The 23,236-nt window shown below is 58.1% G+C and overlaps 11 protein-coding genes across 11 annotated transcripts; 9 read left to right on the plus strand and 2 right to left on the minus strand.

The window, feature by feature from the left end:
- Positions 1-211: 211 nt before the first annotated feature.
- Positions 212-2,581, minus strand: KVP17_003729 (uncharacterized protein; the record flags this gene model as incomplete). The annotated part of the gene is made up of 1 exon (XM_068521340.1): positions 212-2,581. One exon carries the CDS (start codon positions 2,579-2,581, stop codon positions 212-214), a length of 2,370 nt encoding a protein of 789 aa, XP_068375631.1.
- A 344-nt stretch (positions 2,582-2,925) lies between these two features.
- On the minus strand, positions 2,926-22,431 carry KVP17_005167 (uncharacterized protein; the record flags this gene model as incomplete). The annotated part of the gene is made up of 2 exons (XM_068514973.1): positions 2,926-10,748; positions 10,812-22,431. The coding sequence occupies 2 exons, from the start codon at positions 22,429-22,431 to the stop codon at positions 2,926-2,928; spliced, it is 19,443 nt and encodes a 6,480-aa protein (XP_068375638.1).
- Positions 4,346-4,648, plus strand: KVP17_003732 (uncharacterized protein; the record flags this gene model as incomplete). Its single annotated transcript, XM_068521343.1, has 1 exon — positions 4,346-4,648. One exon carries the CDS (start codon positions 4,346-4,348, stop codon positions 4,646-4,648), a length of 303 nt encoding a protein of 100 aa, XP_068375634.1.
- On the plus strand, positions 5,861-6,079 carry KVP17_003728 (uncharacterized protein; the record flags this gene model as incomplete). Its single annotated transcript, XM_068521339.1, has 1 exon — positions 5,861-6,079. The coding sequence occupies one exon, from the start codon at positions 5,861-5,863 to the stop codon at positions 6,077-6,079; it is 219 nt and encodes a 72-aa protein (XP_068375630.1).
- Positions 7,655-8,143, plus strand: KVP17_003726 (uncharacterized protein; the record flags this gene model as incomplete). Its single annotated transcript, XM_068521337.1, has 1 exon — positions 7,655-8,143. The coding sequence occupies one exon, from the start codon at positions 7,655-7,657 to the stop codon at positions 8,141-8,143; it is 489 nt and encodes a 162-aa protein (XP_068375628.1).
- Positions 9,455-9,784, plus strand: KVP17_003735 (uncharacterized protein; the record flags this gene model as incomplete). Its single annotated transcript, XM_068521346.1, has 1 exon — positions 9,455-9,784. The coding sequence occupies one exon, from the start codon at positions 9,455-9,457 to the stop codon at positions 9,782-9,784; it is 330 nt and encodes a 109-aa protein (XP_068375637.1).
- On the plus strand, positions 10,277-10,579 carry KVP17_003731 (uncharacterized protein; the record flags this gene model as incomplete). The annotated part of the gene is made up of 1 exon (XM_068521342.1): positions 10,277-10,579. The coding sequence occupies one exon, from the start codon at positions 10,277-10,279 to the stop codon at positions 10,577-10,579; it is 303 nt and encodes a 100-aa protein (XP_068375633.1).
- KVP17_003727 (uncharacterized protein) lies at positions 12,773-13,150 on the plus strand (the record flags this gene model as incomplete). The annotated part of the gene is made up of 1 exon (XM_068521338.1): positions 12,773-13,150. The coding sequence occupies one exon, from the start codon at positions 12,773-12,775 to the stop codon at positions 13,148-13,150; it is 378 nt and encodes a 125-aa protein (XP_068375629.1).
- Positions 16,988-17,536, plus strand: KVP17_003730 (uncharacterized protein; the record flags this gene model as incomplete). Its single annotated transcript, XM_068521341.1, has 1 exon — positions 16,988-17,536. The coding sequence occupies one exon, from the start codon at positions 16,988-16,990 to the stop codon at positions 17,534-17,536; it is 549 nt and encodes a 182-aa protein (XP_068375632.1).
- KVP17_003733 (uncharacterized protein) lies at positions 17,687-18,157 on the plus strand (the record flags this gene model as incomplete). Its single annotated transcript, XM_068521344.1, has 1 exon — positions 17,687-18,157. The coding sequence occupies one exon, from the start codon at positions 17,687-17,689 to the stop codon at positions 18,155-18,157; it is 471 nt and encodes a 156-aa protein (XP_068375635.1).
- KVP17_003734 (uncharacterized protein) lies at positions 20,135-20,353 on the plus strand (the record flags this gene model as incomplete). The annotated part of the gene is made up of 1 exon (XM_068521345.1): positions 20,135-20,353. One exon carries the CDS (start codon positions 20,135-20,137, stop codon positions 20,351-20,353), a length of 219 nt encoding a protein of 72 aa, XP_068375636.1.
- Positions 22,432-23,236: the final 805 nt, after the last annotated feature.

The following is a 23,236-nucleotide window of genomic DNA, read 5'->3' on the forward strand; positions in this document are numbered from 1 at the left end:
GGTAACTGCATTCGGCAGGTGAGTTGTTACACACTCCTTAGCGGATTCCGACTACCAGGGCCACCGTCCTGCTGTCTAAATACAAATGAAGTGAGGGTTGTAGCACCATATACACGGGCTGGCACCAGGCCGGTTCACGACCATTGCTTGATTACATGTCTTACCGGGAGGCTGCAAGGAGTCGCTTCACTGTGGGTAGTTCAGAGACGGGTCATGTTCCTTGGTTTTGCAAGGTAGTCGGGGGAGGGAGGGCCGGTGCCGGGTTCGCGCCGTAGATTGCCTCTGTCAGCCAGGCAGTTTCTTGGATCATGTGTCGCTTCTCTATGTTGTTCCAGCTAGGTGCCTTCGCCAGCGTTTCCCAGCAGTGGATTCTGTGCGTGTATCTATCACGGATCGTTCCGTACTTCCGCGGGTCCGGGTAGAAGCCCGTCCACCATCGCAGGAGGAACCATGCGCTTTCCTTTGGGAGTGCCTTCAGTAATGTGGAGGTCCCCGTGTTATATGCTGTGCGGCCTAGGGCCCTCAGAGTCGCTTCCGTCTGGACGGCCTCGAACATGGATTCCGCGGGTGTTTGCCCAATTTCTCGGAAGCGGATCAGTGCTTTCAGAGTGGACCATGTGGATCTTTTCAGGCCAAACGCTTGCGTGACCGTGTTCGCTATTGCCTGACGTAGCTCGGTAATGGCCTCCCTACTGAGGACTTGCTCTCCGTATCTCACAGCTCCGCACACGAAGGTGAGTAGTTGGTTGCGGAGACGTATGGGGTGCGATCTCCGATCAACCCCACCGGCGAATCGGAGCAGCTTGGCCCTAGTTCCCACCAGATTCAGACGGTTTGCCACCGATCTCATGGAGTTGAGGCCCCCAGGGTCCAGGATTAGTCCTAGATATCTCCCTTCCGTGAGGTTCTGGATCGCGCAGTTCCTAAATGTGAAAGTCGTATTCGCCAGCGCCCAAGTTTTTGTGATAGATAGCTTCATTCCTTCTGACGACTCCCACTCCTGGGTCTCGTCCAGAGCTCGTTGGACCTGACGTGGGTTTCCCTGGATAGCGACGTCATCAGAGTAGAGCGTCGGTAGAGCCCCTTGTGCGGATATTCTAGACGCCAGGACGTCCATCACGAAGAGGAAGAGGACCGGGGACAGGCACCCTCCTTGGGGGACACCCCTCGACGTGTAGAATGGCAGTGAGATAGTGTTACCTATCTTGATCATGTTGCGAGTCGATGACAGTTTGAGGAGAACAGCCGATGTCAGAGATTTCTTTAACCCAACTTGTCTCAGGTAGGTGGCGACGCGGTGTTTATCGACCATGTCAAAGGCCGCGGTCAGGTCGAGACAGACCGTGTCGAGTCCCTGCCTAATCCCCGCGTCCACCTGTTTCACCGCCGTCAGGATCCTCCTGCCCGGGATGTAGGCGAACTGAGCGGTGTGGGGCTGGTACGCTTCCAGTAGGTACCTCAGAAGTGATGCCTCTACTACCTTGCGAACGTGCGAGAGGATCGACACTGGTCGGTAGGATGCCGGTTCTGAGGCTGCTTTCGCCGGCTTCAGGAGCGGCCTGACAATGGCCTCTGTCCACCTCGTGGGTAGAGAGCCCTCGTTGAGGCTTCTGCGGAGCAGACGGAGGATGATTCTTGCATGAGTCAGTGGAGCTAGCTTAAGGAACTCCGCCCTGATGGCGTCTGTTCCTACTGCTTTGTTTCTCGGCGCAGCCCTGATGGACTTCTCTAGACTCGGAAGAAAGTCCTCGGGTAGCGGATCTTCGGTTGGTTCGGCAAGGTTGACCGCGACCGGGCCTGAGCGCTGTTGGAGAAAGCGTCTGAAGTCGTCAGGTGCCAAGTGTTGCCCTAGGGCTGCCTTCTCTGCATGGGCGCCAGTCCAGCTTCTGATTCGTCTGGCAGTTTCCGCCAAGCTCAGAGGCTCCGCTCGCGTTGTACGATCCCCCACCATGCGCCTCCTACGGCGCACTAGCGATCTGAGCTTGCGTCTGTACGTTGAGGCAAGCGCTGCATCGCCTCGTCTCAGCGCTCGTCTCTTGCATTCGGCTGTGTCCACAATTTCTTTGTCCAGAGGGCTCCCCTTGGGGTAGGGGTACCTTGTCTTCCGTTGGAAGGGTTGTGTGACGAAGCTCTCGTAGGCCGCGTAGGCCTCATCGAGTGCGGTCTGTCTGTCCGTGATTAAGGCCTCAATCTTTTGGCCTTCCGTGTTGTACCAGTCTTTGGCCATCTGGCACCTTCTTTTGTCGTTCAGGGTTGCCATCTCTGGAAGAGATCGGCGTCCCTCTACTACCGTGATGCAGAGTGGTCTGTGTCCTTCTTCCTCTTCCAGCATTTCCACGGGTCGCACGTGCACTCCTCTTACCATCGCAAGGTCGATGGTGGACTTTCCCGTCCTCGCCCCCACCTGTACGAAGGTGGGTTTTTTTGGGGCCACGATGGTCCATCCTTCGGCGGCCGCCCTTCTGGCCAGCAGCCTTCCTCGTGGCTTATCCGTAGTGCACCAGTCTTTGTGTCTTGCGTTGAAGTCTCCCACGAGCAGCCCCCTCTTGTAGGGCGCCATCAGATCTAGCAGTGCCGACATCGCTGTTGCGGGGGTTTTGGGTGAGATGTATACCCCTCCGATGATCGTGTTGTCTATTTGGATAACGATCAGTTCTATGAGGTAGGTCCGTTCGTTTACAGGTGTGGCATATTTGCGCAGTGGTAGAAATTTAAGGTCTTGTCTTACCCAGCAGATAGTTCCCCCCCTCCTGGTGGAGGTCTCCTGTATCCATAATTGATGGAAGCCTCTCGGTGGTTGGACCGTTGTTTGTCTGCATTCGAAGAGGAGTGCGACGTCTGGCCCGCGCTTGCGCATTAGCTCCTCAACCTTCGCACGACTGGTTTGGAGGCCGTCCACGTTCCAGTACAGGATCCTTAGATCTTTCAGTTCGTTGGCGCTCTACGGTGTTTGGGGAGGCGCGCGATTTCCAAGATCCCATCCTTTCGGTGCTCATTGGAGTCCCCCCGTCCTGCCCAGTTGGTGGCCGCGATTGTGGCGGGAGAGCTCTCGGTGGTGCTGTCAACGAGGTAGGCAATGGTTCGGGCCGAGGTGCTCTCGATTGAGCAGTCATCTATTGCTCCTTCCGCGGGAGTCTCGGCAGGGGTGTTCTCTGACGCGCCGTCAGCGGGTTTGTCTGTAGTGAGTGCACGAGTGCTCCGTATTAAGTCGTTATCGATAGTTGCCCCATCGATAGTTTGAGCACCAGCTCTGTCTGTGGTGCTGCCGTGAACTCCGGCCTTGGTACTTGCCGAGTAGATCGCGATTGTGCTGTCCTCCGTTGCCTTTTCCGCCTCTATCCCCTTCTCGGTTGAGGTCTCGGCGGAGGCGCTCTCAGTTGTACCGTCGGTGGAGCGGGCCGAGGTACTCTCGATTGGGTTGTCGGCCGTTACCTTTTCGGCCGAGGTCGCCGCCGATGCGTTCACGGTCGAGCCGTGGTAAGTTGTAGTTCCAGATTGAGTTAAGGCCTCCTTGCTTCCAATTGAGCCATTGGGGGGTCCCGTAGCCGTCCGAGCCAATGTGCTCTCGGCCGTGTCGTAGTGAGCATTAGATCCGGATTGGGTTGGGGTAGCCCTGCTCTCAATCGAGCAGTTGGTGCATGTCGTTGTCATGCAAGCGAGTGTGCTCTCCATCAAACCGTCGTGGGTTCCGGTTCTGTCTTGAGTTCGGTCTCGTGTGCGCTCGTTCGAGCGGTCAAGGATTCCGGTGGCCGCACAGGTGAAGTTGCTCTCGATCGTTCCGTAGCGGATAGTAGTTCCCTGAAGCGTTCGGTCGATCTTGCTCTCGGTCGGGCCGCCAATGGGACCAATGGTCGTGCTGGCAGGATTGCTGTCGATCCGACTGTCTTCCGTGGCGGGTATCAAAGGAACTCGGGCGACCTTTCGTTCAGTCGCGCGCGCGACTTTGCTCTTGGTCAAGTCGATGCGCTGGGTAAATCCGAGTTGACGTTGTGGAGCCCTACTTTCTTTTATACAGTTGGAGGGTGCAGTTGCCGAGTGGGCCCCATTGCTTTTGGTCGAGTCATAGCGCGTGACGATTCCTCCTTGGGATCGCGTAGGCCTGCCTTCGGTCTTGTTGTCGAGTCCAGCAATCGGCCGGGCGGAATTGCTCTTGATCGAGTCAATGTGCTCGGCAGTTTCCGATTTAGTTCGGGTGAGGTCGCTCTCTGCCGTGCTCTTAGTGTGTCCAGTGGTCGAGTGGGCGAGATAGCTCTCGATCGTGGCGTAGTGAGTGGTGATTTCGGCTCGAGTTGGGGCCCTCTTGCTCTTGGTCGGGCGGTTGAGGTAGCTGTCGATCAGATACGTGATGGTTCCTGTGTGCAATCGGGCGGCCTTGCTTCCTCTCGATGAGTCGGTGAATCTCGTGTTAGTGCGGGCAAAGTTGCTCTCTATCGAATCCTCTCGCGCGGCCCGTCCCGCTTGCATTCGGGCGGCCTTGCTCTTGATCGAGCAGTCGATGGGTCCGGTAGCCCTGCGTGCGAATTTGCTCTTAATCGTGTTGTGGTCGGGTGCGATTCCCGCTTGGATCGGGGCAACCTTACTCTCCGTCCGGCTGTCGATGGGGCCAGTGTTGCTCCTGGCGGGGTTATGGCCGGCCGTGTCGTATTGAGTGCTGGGTCCAGTCTGAATCGAGCAGGCGAGTGGTCCGGTCATGGTACAGGCGCAATTCCTTTCGGTCGTGTCACTGTAACTGATGATGCCGACTTGGTTTTGGGCCGTCATGCTCTCGCCTGTGCAGTCGAAGAGTCCGATAGCCGTATATGCGATTTGGTTCTTGATCACGTCTTTGTAGCATTCGGTCGGGCCATGGTGTGCGAATGTTCCAGCTGGGGTTGGGGCACGCATGCTCACCTTCGAGTGGTCCATGAGCCCAGTGGTTGTAGGAGCGAAAGTGCTCTCGGCCCTGTCATTGTGAGTGAAGATTCCTGCTTGACTTTTGTCGGTTTTGCTCTCGATCAGGGGATCGATGAGCTCAGTGGTCTTTCGAGGAGAGTTGCTCACGGTCGGGTCGTAGTTGGCGGTTCTTAGCGTAGATCGGGCACAGGTGCTCTCGGTTGAGCAGTCGGTGCGTCCCGCCGTGATATGGGCGGAATTGCTCTCTCTCAAGCCGTAGTTAAGGACAATTCCTTCTTGACTCCGGGCGTCATTACTCTCGATCAAGTCGTCGTGGGTGGCGATTCCAACTAGGGATCGGGCAATCGTGCTCTCGATCAGGTAGTCAGTTAGTCCCGTGGTCGTACTACTGGATTTGCTCTCGGTCCTGTCGTTGTGAGCGATGGTTCCAGTCTCGATTGAGCAGTCGGATCGTCCAGCCATCCTGCGGGCGAGATTCCACTTGATCTCACCGTCGATGAATCCATGCGTCTTTCGGGCGAAGTTGCTATCGATCGAGTCGTTGTGTTGGTCAGACCCGGCTTGCTTTCGGGCCACGTTGCTCTCTATCGAACCTTGGTGAGTCACGGTTCCTGCTTTGCGTCCGTTCAGCGTAGTCCATGTCGTACCTTCGGTAGGTCCAGTAGTCGTTCCGGCGTGATTACTCTCGAACTTGTCGAGGCAGGTGGCGTGATAGCTCTCCGTCGCGCCGTGGTGGGTGGCGGTTCCGACTTGGAGAGCCCCGTCTGTGATGTGCGTGGCCTCTGGGGAGTCCTTGCTGGGCGCGGACAGGTCGGTCGTATCCAAGTTAGGATCCGTCGCGATGGTTCCAGGTGTGTTTTCTCCAATGTCGGGCGGTCCGATCTCGATGTCGTTCGTGGCAGCGGTGCTTCTGAATGCGTAGTACAGCACCGTAGTCTCGTGTAGCTTCAGGTTTGGGCCTGTGCCAATGGTGGCTATGCCGCACTCAGTTTCCCAGTGGGTGAGTGGGTTCATGTTAGTCTCCGATGGGCTGGTGATTCCACCGATCACGCGTCCCGGTTCGAAGGTGACCGAGGTCTTCGGGATGGAGTCCGGAGCGGGAACACCTGCGGCCGTGCTCATGATGATGCGGTATAGCTTGCCGGATCCAGTCGGGTTACCCGCGCCTCTGGTGTCGCCGCCCTGATCGTGTGTCCTCCGATCGTTCCCTTGCGGGTCGGAGTCCGTGAGGGAAATTCGTACAGTGCTTCCCTTCGCGGTGGTAATTTCGTTTCCAATCTCCGTTCCGACGGCAGTGCTTCTGGTGTCGCGGAGCACACTCGTGCTGTACCCATTTTCGTGCTTGACGGTGATGTCGAGATAAAGTTTCGTGTCCGTGGGGATATTTCCCGCAGTAGGATTCGTTGCAGTGGTGTGCTTCGAGCCCGTCTCCGCCCGGTCAGTGGTGTCTGTAGCGTTCGAGCCCAGATGCAGGTCCGTGCGTGTAGTTCCGGTGTTGGTTTCCGCAGGAGTGAGAGGTTCCCCGCCGATCGCGTTCAGGTCGGCAGAGCCTCTAGGGTCGCGGCCCAGTTCGGGAGTCTCCAGGGTGTCAGACAGTGAGTTGGGGCCCGTGGGAGTAATTCCGGCTCTAGTTTTCGTCTGGGGTTCCTTCCCGAACACATTGCCTCTGGAGTGTTGGTTCCGTGCTGTAGTCTGGTGGGTCTCATCCGAGATCCCGGAATGGTCCACGAGGTCCATGAGGGAAGCACCAGTGGTGCTCTCCGTCACGGTGAGGTGTATATGGCCGGGCTTAGTCACATCGGTAGTACCGCTTGTGTCACGCTCCTGTTGGAGAGGTGTCTGGGTTTCGAGATTAGAGTCAGGCCTCGTCATATAGGCGATGCCTCGATTGTCGCCCTCTGGGGTCTCCGTATTGGGGTCAGTGCCAGTAGGTGAGATGACCAGCTGTGATTGCAGTCTCCGCCGAGTGTTTGCTGCCGTCCACAGTCGTGTCCGCCGTCTCTCAGCTGTCGCGGTCTGGGGTTCCCGAGTTGAAGCGAGAATCAGTGTGGAGGGAATTTCCACTTGGGTTACCGTGGCATCAGGGTATCTCGTGTCCCTTGTGGCTCGGTTTGCTGTGCCACTGCTGTCTCGGTCTGGATCGAGGACCGTGCGAATCACGTTATCTGAGTCGGGGTTCGTGAGCTTGGTTCGGGCGGAGGTTTCTCTGGGTTTGGGATATTCCGAGTCGGGGTTCGAATCAGCAGTGTCACGTTCCGCGTCTGGAGTTCCCAGGATTGCCGGGGTAAGTTCTTGGTCGGCAAGAGAGGTTTCCGTGGTGGTAGCCGTAGCGGTGCGTGATTCCCTTCTGATCTCAGTTCGGTCGGTTGTGGTTGCGTCCTTGGTTTCTGTGTGGGTGAGTGATCTCGTCCCAATTCCCGCTGAGCTTGTGAGATCTTCCTTACCGGACTCCGTCGGGTCAGTGTTACCCCTGCTGCCCTGGTTCAGCGTGAGGGTCTCGTGGGTCTCTGTTCGGGCCGCGGCTCCTCTTTTATCGCAGTCCCGGACCCTCGGGTGGGATCCGAGGTCCGTGGGTGAACTTCTAGCGGTGGGTGGGGGTTCCATGGCCAGGGGTGATCGAGTCTCGAGGTGCCTAGTGCCAGCCGTACTTCTGGCCTTCCGGCCCAGGTCGAGAGGCTTCCCAGGATCCGTACTGGTGCTGAGGTGGGTGAGGGAAATTCCGGTGGTGATGTCCTCGACCGCGAGATGTTCCGTTCTCGCCATGGCGCAAGTTAGAGCGCCCTCGGCAGTGTTGTCCACAGTGTCCGTTTCGGTGGTGGACTGGATGAGGGCAGGGGTTTTCACGGCAGTCGTGAGCTGGGCAAGGGTGTCCGTTCGGACCTCATTGGGCGTACCGTTGTACTCGGCAGAGCAGTCGCCATTGGAGGCGGAGCTTCTGGTCACGTTGTCGTGGGAGATTGCAGTGCAGTCGGCGAGTGAGGGGGTGCTCTTGTGGGATACCTTCCCCGTAGTGGTTGCAGTTCTCTCGGTTCCTGACTCTGCCCAGGCTACGTTGCTCTCTGCCGAGCCTTCCGCCGTGTTCATTTCCGTAGTCATAGGGACTGGGGTGGGGGTTCTCGCGAGAATCACGTTTACCGTAGTCAGGGGCGAGTCCTTGTGTTCGGTAGTGCTGTTGTTCTGGGCCGCTTTTCTTTGTCTCGTGCGCTCGTGCTTGGTTGCAGTACTGCCGGCGAGTCCTTCGCTCGCTTGAGCCCATGTGCTCTCATGGATTGCGGTTCCTCCTTTGGTGTGGGCGATGCTCCCGTGTGTCACCGTCTTCTCTTTGGAGGTGCAGTGCATTGTAATGCCCGCCGCTGCACACGCACCCGTGTCTTCGGCTTTGCAGTCGGCTGCGCCCAGTTCCGTAGTAAAGGGTGCTGGGATGGGTGTTGTCACGAGGATTTTGGTACCTGTAGTGGAGGCCGCGCCGGTACACTTTACTGCGCTTCCGTAGTTTGCTAGGGCAATTTCTATGGCCCTGACGGGGATATTTGGAGTGTCGACGGGGGCTTCCGCTGAGGTAGGAGCAGTGCTCTCATGGATCGCGGTGTTTGCCGTGGGGTCGCGTGTTGCCGTTCTCTCAGTGGCGGGTGCCAAGCTCTCCCCGATCGTGGCCTGCCCGGTAGCTGTGTAGAGAGTTGCCTTTCCAGCCGTGGGGCGAGCGAGCGTGCTTTTTATTGTGCTGTCAGGTGCGTTCGTTCTGGTGGCTATCGGGGAGGGGGAGTGGGTTGTCTTCGGGATAGTAGTTCCGGCCTTTGAGGTTTCCCTAGTGCGCTTAGCTGTTCTATCGTAGTTCTCCGCGGTGCCGTTGTGCATACTGCTTCGGTGATTAGTGGGGGTGCTCTCTTTCGTGCCGTCATTGGTTGTTGTAGTGCTGTATGATCCAGTCGTCGAGTGCTCGGGGGTGCTGTATTGAGATGCAGTACCCCTGTCGGCCCGAGCGTCCGTGCACCCGATTCTGCTGTCGTCCGTGCTCTTCTCCGTGATGTGGGCGTAGGTGGGTATTTTCGCGTGAGTTGCTGTTGTTGCCATGGAGGGCGTTCCAGTGCCCTCTTTTTTGCTGCCGTAATTGGCCGGTGTTTGAACCCCGCCCTCGTTTGTGCTATTCGGTGTGTCAGGGGTGCTGTCTACCAGTCTTGCCTCGGTGGGTTCAGAGGTGCAGTCATAGTATATAAGCGTTTCCGAGTCGACAGGTGTGCTCTCCCTCGCGCTGTCATAGATTGTTTGCATGGTGACCGGGGTTCCTACAGTGGTGGGAGCGGGGCTCTCGTAGATTGCGGTTCTGGCTGTGGTAGAGGTGTGCTTTTCCGTTCTATCCGCGGCGCAGGAGGGCATGCTCCCGGTTGTTCTGTCAGCCGTGTTCGTTCTCTTGTAGGTAGGAGCCGAGGTGGGAGTTCTCGCGTGGATTGCCGTTCCAGCCCTAGTAGGCTCTCCGGTATGCTCTGTTGAGTAGTCGCGGTGGGCTGTGGAGCTTCTAGGAGTGCTCTTATGGGTGGTTGGGGTTCCTATCGCAGGTCCTGCCATGGTAGGTATAACGAGGTTCTTCTGGTTTGACGTTTCGGCTGCGGTGGAGACTCTGCTCTTGTGTGTTGGAATTCTAGTTTTGGTGGTGTCATACGTTTCCTTAGAGATCGGGCCCGAGGTAGAAGTTACCGTAGAAACCTCAGAGGTCGCCGTTGCCGTGGTTGTGGGCGCACCTGGTTGGGGCGAAGGAGCCCCGTTGATTGCAGTGTTGGCCGCGGCGCAGGCAAGTTTACCCTCTGTTGTACCCGTCCTAGAGGGTACACGGATGAGAGTTCTCGCTCCTGTAGCGGTTTCAGCAGTCGAGGGCGCGCCGGTGTGCCGGTCGTAATTAGTGGAGGTGCTTGGGTTCGTGCGGTCGTGGGGGGGTGGAGTTCTGTATTCCGTGACGCACCCCACCTCATCAGAGGCGCCTCTTTTTCCGTGGTTCAGCTCGGGCGCCTCTTGGGTCGTCAGGTTAGAGTTGAGGCTGGTGGGGTGGGTTTCGGCAGAGGTTTCCCCCACCGTCAAGCCATTCGCGCTACTGACCTCTCGATCCTTCCCGTGCAGGTTGTGCCGCTCCAGCTTTTGTCTGGTGTTGGAGGTATCGGTTCCCTCCTGGGTTTCGGTGCGGGCGGGCGGATGCGTTCCATTTACCGATGGGGTGGTCCGACCCGTCACGCGTTCCGGCTCGTCGGTCTCCTGATGGGTTTTGGGGTTGGTGAGGGACGTTCTGGCGGTGGTTTCGGCCGTGGTTGGGTCATCCGAGCCAAACTCGACTCGGTTCTTTTTTCCATGAGCGTCTCGGTCTGGTCCAAGCCTCTTCCGGATTTCAAAGTCCGGGATGAGGTCCGTGAGGGTGATTTCGGTGGTGAGTTCTCTATTCGTGAGATCTTCAGTGCCACCCGATACCCGCACGTCAGTTCCTCCAATATCTCGGGTCAGTGCGGCAGTCGCCTGGGTTTCCGGATTCCAGTCTAGGCACACTCGAGTGGCTCTCGCTGTGGTTCCTGCGGTGGTGAGAGGTTCCATGCTAGTGTCTATCGGTTCGGCTGTGATTCTAGAGTCGATGGCGCTGGTGGTGGTTCTGGTGGAATTGGGGTTTCCCGTCGTGAACGAGGCTTGCTCTGCGGTGCCTCTGAAGTAGTCGTGGAGCGTATGGAGCCTTGCATCTACGTTGTGGTTGGTGAGCTTAGTTTGAGCAGTGGTTTTCCTGGACTTGAGAGATCCTACGCTGTTCTCGAATGGTTCGGTCGTGTCTCTGGTGTGTCGGCCCAATCCGGTGGTCTCCAGGATCTCTGGCTTGGAGTCAGGGCCTGTGAGAAGAGTTCCGGCCGAAATTCCCGTGATAGTGGGGGGTTTCCTGCCGAGCGCCTCACCTCTGATGTCTTGGTTCTGCGTAGTTCTCCCGCGGGTCATTGTCAAGTCGTTAGATCCTCTATCTCCCCAGTCCGGGGTCCCCGAATTGGAGTCGAGGTCGGACTGAGGAATTCCACTAGTCATTTCCATGGCGGTAATGTTTTCCTTTCTAGACGTAGGTAGGTCAGCAGTGTTTCTCGTGTCAGCCGTCAGATCGGATGCGGTGGTGAGTTCTGTATCCGTGGGTTGTTCCGTTCTCGCTATGGCGTAGGCGTGCGTTCCCTCAACAGTGCTGTTCGCTTTGTCCATTTCGGTGTTGGGCTTGACCAGGGTGAAAGTTTTCATGACGGTCGTGAGTTGGGCAGGGGTTTCAGTTCGGACCTCGGTGGGCGCGTCGTTATGCTCGATAGAGCTGTCGCCCTTGGTAGCAGACCATCCGGTTTCGTTGTTGTGGGTGACCGAGGTGCAATTAGCTGGTCCTTCAGTGGTAAGTGTAGAGGTGCTCTCGTAGAGAGCACTTGTAGGGGCGATGCTCTTGCGTACTGCAGTTCCAGCATTGGTTGTGTAGTGAAGTGCAGTTCCGTGCTCAGCACAGGCTACCTCGCTCTCAGACATGTCTTCAGCAGCGTTCGTTCCCGTCGTGGTAGGGACAGAGGTGGGAGTTCTCGCGTGGGTCGCATTTACTGTGTTCGTAGGCTCGCTCGTATATTCAGCGGTGCCGTTGTTCTGGGCCGCCTTGCTTAGGTTCGTGCGGTCGTGCTTGGTATCCGTGCTGCCGGCGGGTCCTTTGTTGGTTTGAGCCAAGACGCTCACGTGGATTGAGTTTCCACTTGTGGTGGGGGCGCTTCCGTATTTTGCAAGGGTATCGCCTCCGGCCCTGTCGTAGGTGGTTGGAGTGGCGACAGGAGCTTCCGTTGCGGTGGGAGCAGTGCTCTCGTGAGTCGCAGTTCTTGCAGTAGGGTCGCTTGTTACCGCTCCCGCAGTGGTGGATGCACCGTTCTTGAAGATCGCGGTCCGCCCGGTGGTTGTGTAGTAGGTTACCTTTCCGGCGGTGGGGCGTGCGAGCGTGCTACCCGCTGTGTTTGTTCCTCTCGCAGTCGGGAAGGAGGTGAGGGTTATCTCCGGGATCTTAATTTCGGCGTTGGTGGGTGTCCCGGTGCACTCAGTCGCTCTGTCATGGTTCTCAGCAGTGCATTTGTGCGTACTACTTTGGGAGTTCGCAGGGGTGCTATCCTTCGTGTTGTCATTAGTTGTTGTGGTACTGTATGATCCTGTCATCGTGTGCGCGGAGGTACTGACGTGGGCTGCAGTGCCCCCGTCGGCCTGGGCGTGCTTGCTCCCGGTTGTTCTGTCTTCGGTGTTCGTCTCCGTAGTGGTTCGGGTATAGGTGAGTGTTATTACATAAGTTGCTGTTTCTGCCTTGGTGGGCGTGCCGGTGCCTTCCTTTGTGCAGCCATAGTTGGCTGGTGTGCCTCTTTGCTTGCTGTCGTGAGTGTCAGGGGTGCTGTCAACCAGTCCTGCCTCGGTAGGTTCGAGAGTGTTATTGTGATCTGCATTTGCCGGGTCGGCTGGAGTGCTCTCCTTAGTGCTGTCGTAGATGGTTTGTAGATTGACACAGGTTCCCGCGGTGGTGGGGGCGATTCTCTCAAGAGTCGCGGTAACGGTAGGGGCGGGGTCGTGTGTTGCAGTTCTCGTGTGGGCGCTGGCTGCCATGCTTTCGATAGTGCTATCGGCCGTGTTCGAGGCATTGGCTGGAATGGGAGTTCTCTTGCCGGTGGTAGTTCGGTCAGGGGCGGGCGCCCATTTGTGGTCATCTGCACTCTCGTAGTTCGCAGAGGTGCGTTGATTCGTGCTGTCGTTGGCGGTTGTCGTGTCGTCGGCCTGTCCTTGAGTGGTTCGGGCCGAAGTGTTCCCGTCTATTGTGGTTCCCGCCATCGTGGGCGCGCTGGTGTCCTCCCGTAGGGTCTCGTAGTTTGCGCGGATGCTTCCTTTCGCTCTAGCGTGGGTGGTTGATGCACAGACAGGGGTTTCGGCAGCGGAGGGAGCGGGGCTCTCGTGGATTGCAGTGCTGGCTATGATAGGGGTGTGCTTTTCAGTTTTATCCGCGGCGCAGGAGGTCGTGCTCCCAGTTGTTCTGTCCGCTGTGTTCGTTCTCTCGTTTGTAGGTATTATCGCGCGGATTCCCTTCCCGGCCATCTTAGGCGCGTCAGTGCACTCCATTGTGCAGTCGCGGTGGGCCTCAGAGCCTCCAACGGTGCTATTGTGGGTGGTTGGGGTGCCTTTCGCAGGTCCTGCCGTGGAGGATATGGAGACGTACTCTTGGATTGTCTTTCCAGCTGCAGTGACACTGCTCTGGTGAGTCGAAGTTCTGGCTGTGGTGGTGTCATGCTTTGCCGTTCCTGCTTCCGCACAGACCGACGTGCTTTCTGTTGTGTTCTCGGAAGTATTTGTCTCCCTAGTGATGGGGGCAAAGGTGGGGGTGCTGGCGTGAGACGCTGTTCCCGTAGTTGTAGGCGCGTCTGGTTTAGGCCGAGGAGTCCCGTGGGTTGCAGTTCCGGCTGCAGCGCGGGCGGGTTTACTCTCGGTTGTACCCGTCGTAGTGGGGACTAAGGTAGGAGTTTTCGCGTCAATTGTGATTCCAGCCGTGCCTGTGCACCGGTCGTCGCTAGTGGAGGTGCTCGGGTTCGTGCTGTCGTGGGAGGGTGGAGTTCTGTCGAGTCCTTCCGATGTGGGTGCAGAGATGTTATCATAGCTTAACGTTTCCACGGCGACGCGTGCGTGCAAGCTGTCGATCGAGCCGTCTCCCGTGTTCTCTCCAGAGGGGATCGGAGCAGATGCAGGGGTTCTTTCCGGGGTTGTGGTTCCAGCAGAGGGGGGGACCACCATGCATTCAGTTGTGCTTTCCGTGTTTCTGTCGTTTGTGGTGTATTCTGTCGTTCGTGCATTCTTGTCGGCAGGTCCAGCCGTGGTGAGTGCCGAGGTGCTCTCGCGGGTTGCCATTCCGGCATCCTTCTGGGTAGGCTCGCTCTCACCGTAATTAGCGGCGGTGCTATCTTTCGTTCTGCCGTGCAGGGTTGTCGTGCTGCCAATTGTTCCAGCTGTGGTGGGGGCTGAGGTGCTCTTGTCCGTTGCCACTCGGGCGGTGGTGGCGCCGTGATTTCTAGGTCTAGTAGCAGCTCGCGCGGGCGTGCTCTCCGTTGAGCCGCTCCCTTTGTTCATTCCGGTGGTGACTGAGACGCAGGTGGATGTTCTCTCGTCGGCAGCCATTCGTGCAGTTGGCGCTCCGGTGCGAAGAGTGGTGCCGTCATTGATGTAAACTGAGCTTCCGTTATTGCTGTTGTGGTTGGTTGGGGTGTTTTCAGCATGTCCTGCGTTGGTGGGTGGTGAGAGGCTCTCGTGATTAGCTGTTCTAGTGGTTGCCGGGGCTGAGTTCTCGTGACTTGCAGCTCTCGCCAAGGCGGTGGGGTGAGTTGCGTTTCCGTCGGCAGCACTCGCGAGTGTGCTTCCAGTCGAGCAGTTTCCTGAGTTCCCTTCAGCATAGGTTAGGGCCGATCCTGCGGTTCCGTCGTGGGTGGCCGTTTTTCCTGTCGTGGGGCTCATGGAGCACTCAGTAGTACCCTCGGAGCTAGAGGGAGTGCCTTCCTTCAATTGTCCGTGTGTGATTGGGTGCTCCGCCGCAGAGGGTGTACGCCTGCTCGTGCGAGTTGCCGCTCCAACGGTGGTGGAGGCGATGCTTCCATAATTCCCGAATCTTGCCGTGGTGGTATAGTCACTCTCTTTTCCGACAATATTACGTGCGAACGTGCTCTCACTTTTGCTGTCAGCAGTGTTTGGTTCCGTGGTGCGAGGGGCCGTGGTAGGAGTTGTCATGTGGGTTGTAGTTTCCCTCGTCCTGGGCGCGCCCGTGTCGCTGAGGCAATTAGGCACAGTCCTTTCGCTTGTGCTGTCCTTCGTCGTTGGAGTGATTGCGGTTGGTCCCGCCATGGTGGGAGCGGGAGTGCACCCCTTGGTTGCCGTTCCGGCCACCGCCTGATCACGTGTGCCTTCAGCGTAGTTATCTGAGGTGCTTGTGATCGTGCTGTCATAGAGGGTTAGTGAGCTGTCGAGGGGTCCTGCCGTGGTGAGGGCAGCGGTCCTCTTTCCATTAGCTGTTCGAGCGGTGGTAGTTTCGTAATACTTGTTCCCTACCGCGGTGAGGGTGGGTGAGCTCTCAAGCAGGCCGTTTTTCGTGCGTGTTTCATTCGTGATCAGGACGGGGGTAGGGGTTCTCTCGTTGGTAGCCGTACGGGTAGTGGTGGACGCGCCCATGCGCCCGGTCGTGCTGTCGCGTTTGGTGGCGGGGTTTTCGTAAGAGCCGTTGTGCCTGGTTGGAGTGCTGTCCGCTAGTCGGTACTGACAGGTTGCCTTTCTAGCGGCCTCGCGGTCGCCCGTGCTCACGACCGAGCCGTTATCTCCATTCGCTTCCGCGGTTGTCTGGGTATGTGCCGAGGTAGCTAGGTGAGTAGTGGTTCCAGCCATGTAAGGAACGGCGGTGCGCACATTCAAGCCTTCGAAATTGGCAGCAGTGCTTCCTTTCGTTCGTTCGTTTGTGGTTGGTTGTCCTGTCATGGCAGGTGCATGGCTGCTCTCGAACGTCGTGACTCCGTTTGTGGCGGAGGCTTTGCTCTCGTGAGTTGTGGTGCTCGCTTTGATGGTGTAGTTAATTGCATCTCCGGCGGCAGCCCCCGCGGGCACGCTCTGTGCTTGTTTCCATGGTGGTGGGGATAAGTTTGTAATGCCGTGAGTGGGCACGTTTCCGTCAGCTGGTCCTTCCAAAGGAGCAGGGGTGCTGTCTGCAGGGCAGTTCTCCGCTCCGTTGGAGGTTGAGGCGGAAGCGGGTGTCCTCACAGGGACTGAGGCTCGAGCCGCCGTAGGCGCAGTGGTGCCTATGGCTTTGCTGTCGGCGTTAGCGACGGGACTTGCGTTCGTGCTGTTAAGCCTTTTCCGGGCGCTATTTGCGTGTCCTGCCATAGCGGGTGCTGCTAGGCTCCCGTGATTTCTAGTTTTTGCCGTGGCGGGGGTTGCGTTCTCGTGGGTTGCAATCCTCGCGGTGGTGGTGCGGTTTGCATTGCCCGCCACTGCGCGGGGGGGCGCGTTCTCGGTTGTGTTGTAGGCGGTGTTCATCGGAAGTGTGGGTACGCCAGTACGTTCGACTGCGTCGTCGCCGTGAGCTGCCGTGCTTTCCTCAGATCTGTCTTGGGTGGTTGGAGTGCTTGTTGTTTTTCCAACTGTGGAGGGAGCAGGGGAGTTCCCGTGGGTTGCCGTTTCGGCTGCAGCATAGGCGGTCCAGCTGTCGGTTGAGCAGTCTGCTTTGTTCATTCCCGTGGCCAAGGGGATTGGGGTGGTGATGATGATTATCATGGAGATCACAGGTCCGGCCTCGGAGGGCGCGCCTGTGCACCCGGTTGTGGAATGCTTGGTGGGAGAGATCGTGCTTTTATGAGTGGGTGGCTTATTTTCACCTGGTCCTTCCGGTGTGAGAGCCGGCGAGCTGTAGGCAGGCCCGTCCCCCGAGTTCGGTCCATTGGGGGTTGAGTCGGGTGCGGAGGTCATCTCTGGACTTGAGGTTCGCGCAGCCGTAAGCGCGGCATTGTACACAGATTTGCTGTCCAGCTTGGCGGCCGGGCTTCCGTTCGTGCTGTAGTGTTTTTTCCGGGCGTTTTCTTCCTGTCTTGTGGGTATTATCACGTGGGTTGCTGTTTCTGCTTTGGAGGTCGTGTCCGTGCCTTCCTTTTTTCCTCCGTGATTGGCTGGTGTTTCTTTGCACGTGCTGTCATGGGTGTCAGGAGGGCTGTCGATCAGTCCTGCCTCAGTAGGTCCAGATGCGTTATCCTTCGGGCTGTCGTAGATGGTTTGTATCTTGACAGGGGTTCCCGCAGAGGTGAGAGCAATTCTCTCTTGAGTCGCCTTGTCGGTGGGGGTGGGATCACGCGTTGCCGTTCTCGACTTGGCGCAGGCTGCCGTGCTCCCAGTGTTCTCTGCCGCATTCGGTCCGGTCGTGGCCTGAGCCGCGGTGTGTTGGTTCAAGCTGTCCTTGGCGGTTTCCGTACAGTCGGCTAGTCCTTCTGTTGTTCGGTGGAGAGTGTTCCCGTCCAGTGCGGTTCCCGCCGTGGTGGGCACGCTAGTGCCCTCTCTTCGGGACTCGTGGATTGCGCGGATGCCTCCTTTCGCTCTGGCCTGGGTGGTTGGTGCGCTGTCAGGGGTTTCGGTAGCGGTGGGAACGGGGCTCTCGTATATTGCAGTGCTCGCCTCGGCGCAGGACGACGACGTACCGGTTGTTCTATTGGCCGTGTTTGTTCTCCTATTGGTGGGAACCGAGGTAGGTGATATCTCGTGGATAGCCGTTCCGGCCATGGTGGGTGCTTCGGTGCGCTCCTTTGGGCAGTCGCCGTGGGCCGCGGAGCATCCAGCGGTGCTGTTACTCGTGGTTGAGGTGCCTTTCGCCAGTCCTTCCGTGGTAAAGCTAGAGATGTTCTCCTGGCTTGCCGTTCCGGCTTCGGTGGAGACGCCGCTCTTGTGGGTTGAGATTCTGGATGTAGTGGTTTCATGCGTTGCCGTTCCAGCTTCCGCGCTGGCCGACGTGCTTAGAATTGTGTTCTCGGACGTGTTTGTTCCCGTCGTGATTAGGACGGAGATGGGGGTTGCGGCGGAAGTCACTGTTGCCTCAGTTGTGGGCGCGCCTGGTTTGGGCCCAGAGGTCTCGTAGATTACGGTGCCGGCTGCGGTGTGGGCAGGTTTGTTCTTGGTTGTGCCCGTCGTACTGGGGGCGAAGGTGCGAGTTTCTGCGTCTATTGTGGTTCCCGCAGTCGTGGGTGTACTCGTGCGCCGGTCGTGGCTAGAGGAGGTGCTTGGGTTCATGCTGTCGTCGGTGTGTGGACTTCTGTCCGGTCCTTCCGTATTGGAGATGTTGTCATCAATTGCCGTTCCCTTGGCGACCCGTGCAAGCGTGCTGTCTACCGATCCGTCTTCCGCGCTCGCCCCAGTGGGGATTGGAGCAGATGCAGGGATTCTTGCCGGGGTTGTGGTTCCCGCCGTGGAGGGGACCGCCGTGCGCTCAGTTGTGGTGCCGTTCTTCATCGACGTGCTGTCCGTCGTTCTGTCGTTCCAGGTTGGGTCATTTCCAGCAGATTCAGCCGTGGTGGGTGCTGAGGTGCTCCCGTGGATTTCCTTCCCGGCCTCCTTCTTGGCCAGCGTGCTCTCACCGTGGTTCACCGAGGTGCTGTCGTTGGTTCTGCCTTGCAGGGTCGGCTTGCTACCTATGAGTTCCGCCGTGGCGGGGGAGGAGGAGCTCTCGTCCGTTGCCGTTCGGGCGGTGGTGGCGCCGTGATTTCTCCGTGTCGTCGCGGCACGAGCGGGCGTGTTCTCGGTGAAGCCGCCCCCTGCGTTCGTTTCGGTGGTGACCGGGTCGTATGTGGAGGTTCCCTCTTCAGTGGTCAATCGAGCGGTTGGCTCCCCAGTGCGGAGATTAGTCCTGTCCTTGCTAGCGCCCAAGCTTCCGTTGTTGCTGTATAGGTTGATAGGGGTGGTGACAATATGTCCGGCGTTTGTGGGAGGTGCGGGGCTCTCGTGATTTGTCGTTCTGGTGGTTGCAGGGGCTGAGCTTTCTTGAAAGGCAGCTCTCGCCTTGGTGGTCTGGTGAGTTGCGTTTGCGCCAGCGGTACGCTCGGACGTGCTCTCGGTCGAGCAGTTTTTAGTGTTCACTTTGGCCGAGCTTAGGGCCGATCTTGAGGTTTCGTCTTCTGTAGTAGTTTTAGCCGTCGTGGGGCTATTAGAGCAGTCGGTGGTGCTACCCGAGTTCAGGGGGGTATTTTCATTCGATCGTCCGAGTGTGGTTGGATGTCCTGCTGTGGTCGGTGTATGTCTGCTCATGCGTGTTGCCGCTCCCGCGGTGGTGGAGGCGGTGATTCCGTAGTTTTCGGAACTCGCCTTGGTGGTGTAGTTGCCCTCATTTCCGGTCGTAGTACAGGCGAGCATGCTCTCGGGTGTGCTGTCGGCGGTGTTCAATTCCGGGGTGCGAGGGGCGGTGGAGAGAGTGGTCACGTGGGTTACGGTTTCCGTGGTGGGCGCACCGGTGTCGCTGAGGTGGTTAGTTGCCTTCCTTCCCTTAGTGCTGTTTTGAGTGTTTGGCGAGATCGCGGCTGGTCCAGCCGTGGTGGGAGCGGGACTGCACCCCTTGATAGTAGATCCGGCCTCCGCCCGTTCCCGTGAGCTCTCATTGTATTTAGCTGAGGTGTTCGCGATCTTTTTGAGGATTGGTGAGCAGTAGGAGAGTCTTCCCGTGGGTGGGGCGGAGGTCTTCTTGCCATATGTTGTTCGAGCGGCGGTGGTGTCGTAGTAAGTATGCCCCGCCGCGGCGAGGGTGGGCGTGCTCTCAAGCAAGCGGTTTTTCGAGTGCGTTGCAGTGGTGACCCGGGCTGGGGTAGGGGTTTTCTCGTTGATAGGCGTTCGAGCAGCAGTGTGCGCGCCAATGCGCCCAGTCGTGCAAATGTGTTTCGCGGCAAGGCTTCCGTTTGGGCAGTTCTGCCTACTTGGGGTGCTGTCCGCTGGCCCTTCCGTAGTGAGTACAATGGAGCTCTCGTGATTTGTAGATCTGGTATTGGTCGAGGCTGGGCTCTCGTCGATTGCTGTTCTCTCTGTGGTGGAGTGACAGGTTGCCGTTTTGGTGGTAGCGCGATTCTCCGTGCTCACGACCGAGCAGGTCTCATTTTTTGCTTCAGCGGAAATTGGGGTGGGTGCAGCGGTATCAAGGTGAGGAGTAATTCTCGCCGAGTTCGGGACGGCGGTGCACGCGTGCGTGCCTCCCAGCTTAGCGAGTGTGCTTTCTTCCTTCCGTTCGCAAGTGGATGGTTGTCCTACCTCGGCGGTTGTGTGGCAGCTCTTGAGGGTAGTGGCTCCGTTCTTGGCAGAGGTTGAGCTCTCGCAGGTTGTAGTACTCACTGTGATGTAGTAGTTGGTTGCATCTCTGGCGGTGGTCCCCGCGAGCTCGCTCTGTGCTTGTTTCCTTGCGGCAGAAGTAGGGGTTACCTTTGAGCCAGTGGTGGAGGAGTTCGTTGTTTCTTTAGTGGGTGGTGTATGTTCGTCGGGTTGTTCCGGTGCGGGAGATGGCATGCTGTCCGCAGGTCCGTTTTCGGCTTTCGGTCCATTGGTTGTCTCTGGAGTTGGGGTACGAGCAGCCGAGAGCGCGGCAGTGCACCCTGATTTGCAGTCAACGTTTGCGGCCGGGCTTTCGTTCATGTTGATGTGACTTTTTGGGGTGCTTTTCTTGCGACCTGTCGTGTCGATTGCTGTGTGGCTCTTGAGATTTATGGTTCTGGAAGTGGCAGAGACTGTGCTCTGGTGGGTTGCGGTTCTCGCAGTGGTGGTGTGGTGGGTTGCATATCCGGCGGTTGCACTGGCGAGCGAGCTCTCGATCGACCTGTGGGTGATGTTCGTTTCCGCGGTGGTGGAGGTAGGAGTTGTCGCGTCAGTTGCGGTTGCCATAGTTGTGGGCGTACCAGTGGATTCCGCTGTGCTGTCGACGTGAGCAGCCGTGCTCTCCCTCGTGTTGTCGTGGGTGTTTAGGGCCCTTTCGGCTTTCCCGGCTTTTGTGAGAGCAGGAGTGCTCCCGTGAGTTGCAGTTCCGGCTGCGGCCTGGGCAGGCGTACTGTTGGTGGTGTCGTCCTCTATGTTTATCCCCGTCGCGACATGGACGGAGATGCTAATTATCGCGAGAGTCGCCTTTCCTGCGACGGCGGGCGCGCTCATGCGTCCGATTGTCGATTTGTAGTAGGTGACGGTGTCGAGGGTGGTTAAGGCCCTTTCGATTTTCCCGGCTGTTGTGGGATCCGGGGTGTTCCCGTCGGTTGCGGTCCCTGCTGCGGCATGGGCAGGCTTGCTGTTGGTGGAGTCGTCCTTTTTGTTCGTTCCCATAGCGGCGTGGGCGGAGATGATAATTATTGCGTGGGTCGCCATTCCTGCGGCAGCGGGCGCGCTCATACGCCCGATTGTCGATTTGTAGTCGGTGACGCAGATTAGGTTCGTGCTATTGTGTGTGGGTGGGGTGTTGTCAGTGGGTCCCACTGGTGTAGGAGCTGGCCAGCTGTCCTTCTCGGTGTTCGCTCTGTTGGGGGTTGTGGGATATGCAGAGGCTCTGTCTGAGGTTGGGGTTCGGGCCGCTATGGGCGCGGCAAAGCACGCAGGTTTGTCGTTGTCGTAAGTGGCGGAACTTCCGCCAGTGCTGTTGAGACTTTTTCTGGTGCTGTCTGCATTCCCAGCTATGGAGGGTGACGCGAGGCTCTCGTATTTTGTGGTTCTAGCGGTGGCCGGGGTTGCACTCAGGTGGGTTGCGGGTCTCGTCTTGGTGGTGAAATAAGTTGCCTGTCCAGCTGCCACGCCGTCGAGCGAGCTCTCGATTGAGCAGTGGGCAATGTTCATTTCCATGGTGGTAGAGGTGGGGATAGTCGCGTTATTTGCTGTTGCCGTAGTAGTGGGCGTACCGTTGGTCTCAGCTGCTTTGTCGAAGTGGGCAGCAGTGCTTTCCATCGTGCTGTCGTGGGTGTTTAGGGCACTTTCGACTTTCCCGGCTGTTGTGGGAGCCGGGGTGTTCCCGTGGATTGCAGTTCCGGCTGTGGCATGGGCAGGCGCGCTGTTAATCGTGTCGTCCTCTCTATTTGTTCCCTTAGTGATATGGACGGGAGTGGTAATTATCACGAGGGTCGTTGTTCCTGCGACGGCGAGCACACGCATGCGCCCGGCTGTCGATTTGTAGTGGGTGACGGTGTTTGGGTTCTTACTTTTGTGTGTGGGTGGGGTGTTATCGGCGGGTCCTACCTGCGAGGGAGCTGGTCTACTGTCGACAGGGCCGTTACCAGTGTTCGCTCCTTTGGGGATTGAGGCAGATGCCGAGGCTCTGTCAGGGATTGGGGTTTGAGTCGCTAGGGGCGCGGCCAAGCGCGCAGGTTTGTTATTGTCCTTGGCGACAGAACTTCCGTTCGAGCTGTTGAGGCTTTTTTGGGGTGCTGTCGTCGTTTCCTGCCGTAGTGGGAGGCGCGAGGCTCTTGTGTTTCGTGGTTCTGGTCGTGGCCGGGGCTTGGTGGTGTGATAAGTTGCGTTTCCAGCGACCGAGCGGGCGACCAAGCTCTCAATTGTGCAGTGGGCTGTGTTCGTTTCCGTGGTGGTGGGGGTAGGATAAATCGTGTCGGTTTCTGTCGCCGCAGTAGTGGGCCCGCCCGTGCTTCCAGCAACGCTGTCAGCGTGAGCGGCCGTGTTCCCCTCCGTGTTTGCCTGGGTGGATGGAGAGCTTTCGACTTTCCCAGCTGTGTTGGGAATCAGGCAGTTCCTGTGGATTGTGGTTCCGGCCGCCGCGTGGGCTGGCGTGCTGTCGGGTGCGTTGTCTGCTTTGTTCGTTCCCGTTGCGATGGGAGCGGGGGTGGGGGTGATCCCGTAGGTCGCAGTTTCGGCCGCCGTGGGCGCGCCCGTGCGCCCAGTAGTGGGGTTGTAGTCGGTGGAAATGTTCAGGTTTCCGATGTCATGGGAGGGTTGTGTCTTTCCTCCGGGTCTTTCCGGTGTAGGCGCAGGGATACAGTCGTAGATTACCCTTTCGGCGGCGGTGTGAGCAGGCATGCTTTTGAGGGAGCGGTTCGTTATATTGGCTCCTTTGGGGGTCCGGGTGGGTGCCGAGGTTCTCTCCGGAATTGTGTTTCCATCGGAGGTATTGAATCGCGTGCGTGTGATTGTGCCTTCCTCCGTGCTGTTGTGATTCATTACATGGGTCTCCGCGTGTCTTTTCGTGACCGGAGCCGAGAAGCCCTTGTGTTTTGCGGTTCCAGCGGTGGTTGGGGTGGTCGTGCTTCCGGTTGTGCCGTCCTCTGTGATTAGTCCGGTTGATGAGGGGGCGAATCTGCTCTCGATCATGCTTCCTTCTGAGGTGAGTCCAGTCCTGGCGCTCGCGGTTGTGCGGTGGTTAGTGGTGAGTCCAGTCGTGATGTGGGCTCTTGTCACGTCCGTCGTAGCTACTTGGGTACTGTCTCCCCTCCGGGCCGTCTTGGGGAGGTGAGATCGCATGCTCACTTTCACACCGCGGCCATCTAGGGGAGGTCAGCTGCTAGTACTTGCGCACCTTCGGGGGATTCGGCTGTTGACGGGTGCGCGTCCTCGAGTGTCTCGGTGGTTGGTGCTGTTGCGGCTCTTGGAGTTTCCTGAACGATGGAAATTCCGGTTCGTTCGGTGATGTCCTTCATTCTCCTCGCATAGTAGTCCGCTGCCGAAACAAATTTCAGTTTCGTCAGTCGATCCATCTCACGACCACATCTCCGTGCTTCATAAAACCGATCTTCGGCTGTGGAGTTTGGGGTGAAGAGAGGGTCTCTCTGCAGTTTTACCTGCAGAGGGCCTCCGTATACTGATTTCTTCCTTCTTAGCAGGGCGG

The sequence above is a fragment of a genome (assembly GCF_019968985.1).
Source record: "MAG: Porospora cf. gigantea B chromosome Unknown PgB_NODE_303_length_23236_cov_101.866, whole genome shotgun sequence".
NCBI classification, from domain to species: Eukaryota; Apicomplexa; class Conoidasida; order Eugregarinorida; family Porosporidae; genus Porospora; species Porospora cf. gigantea B.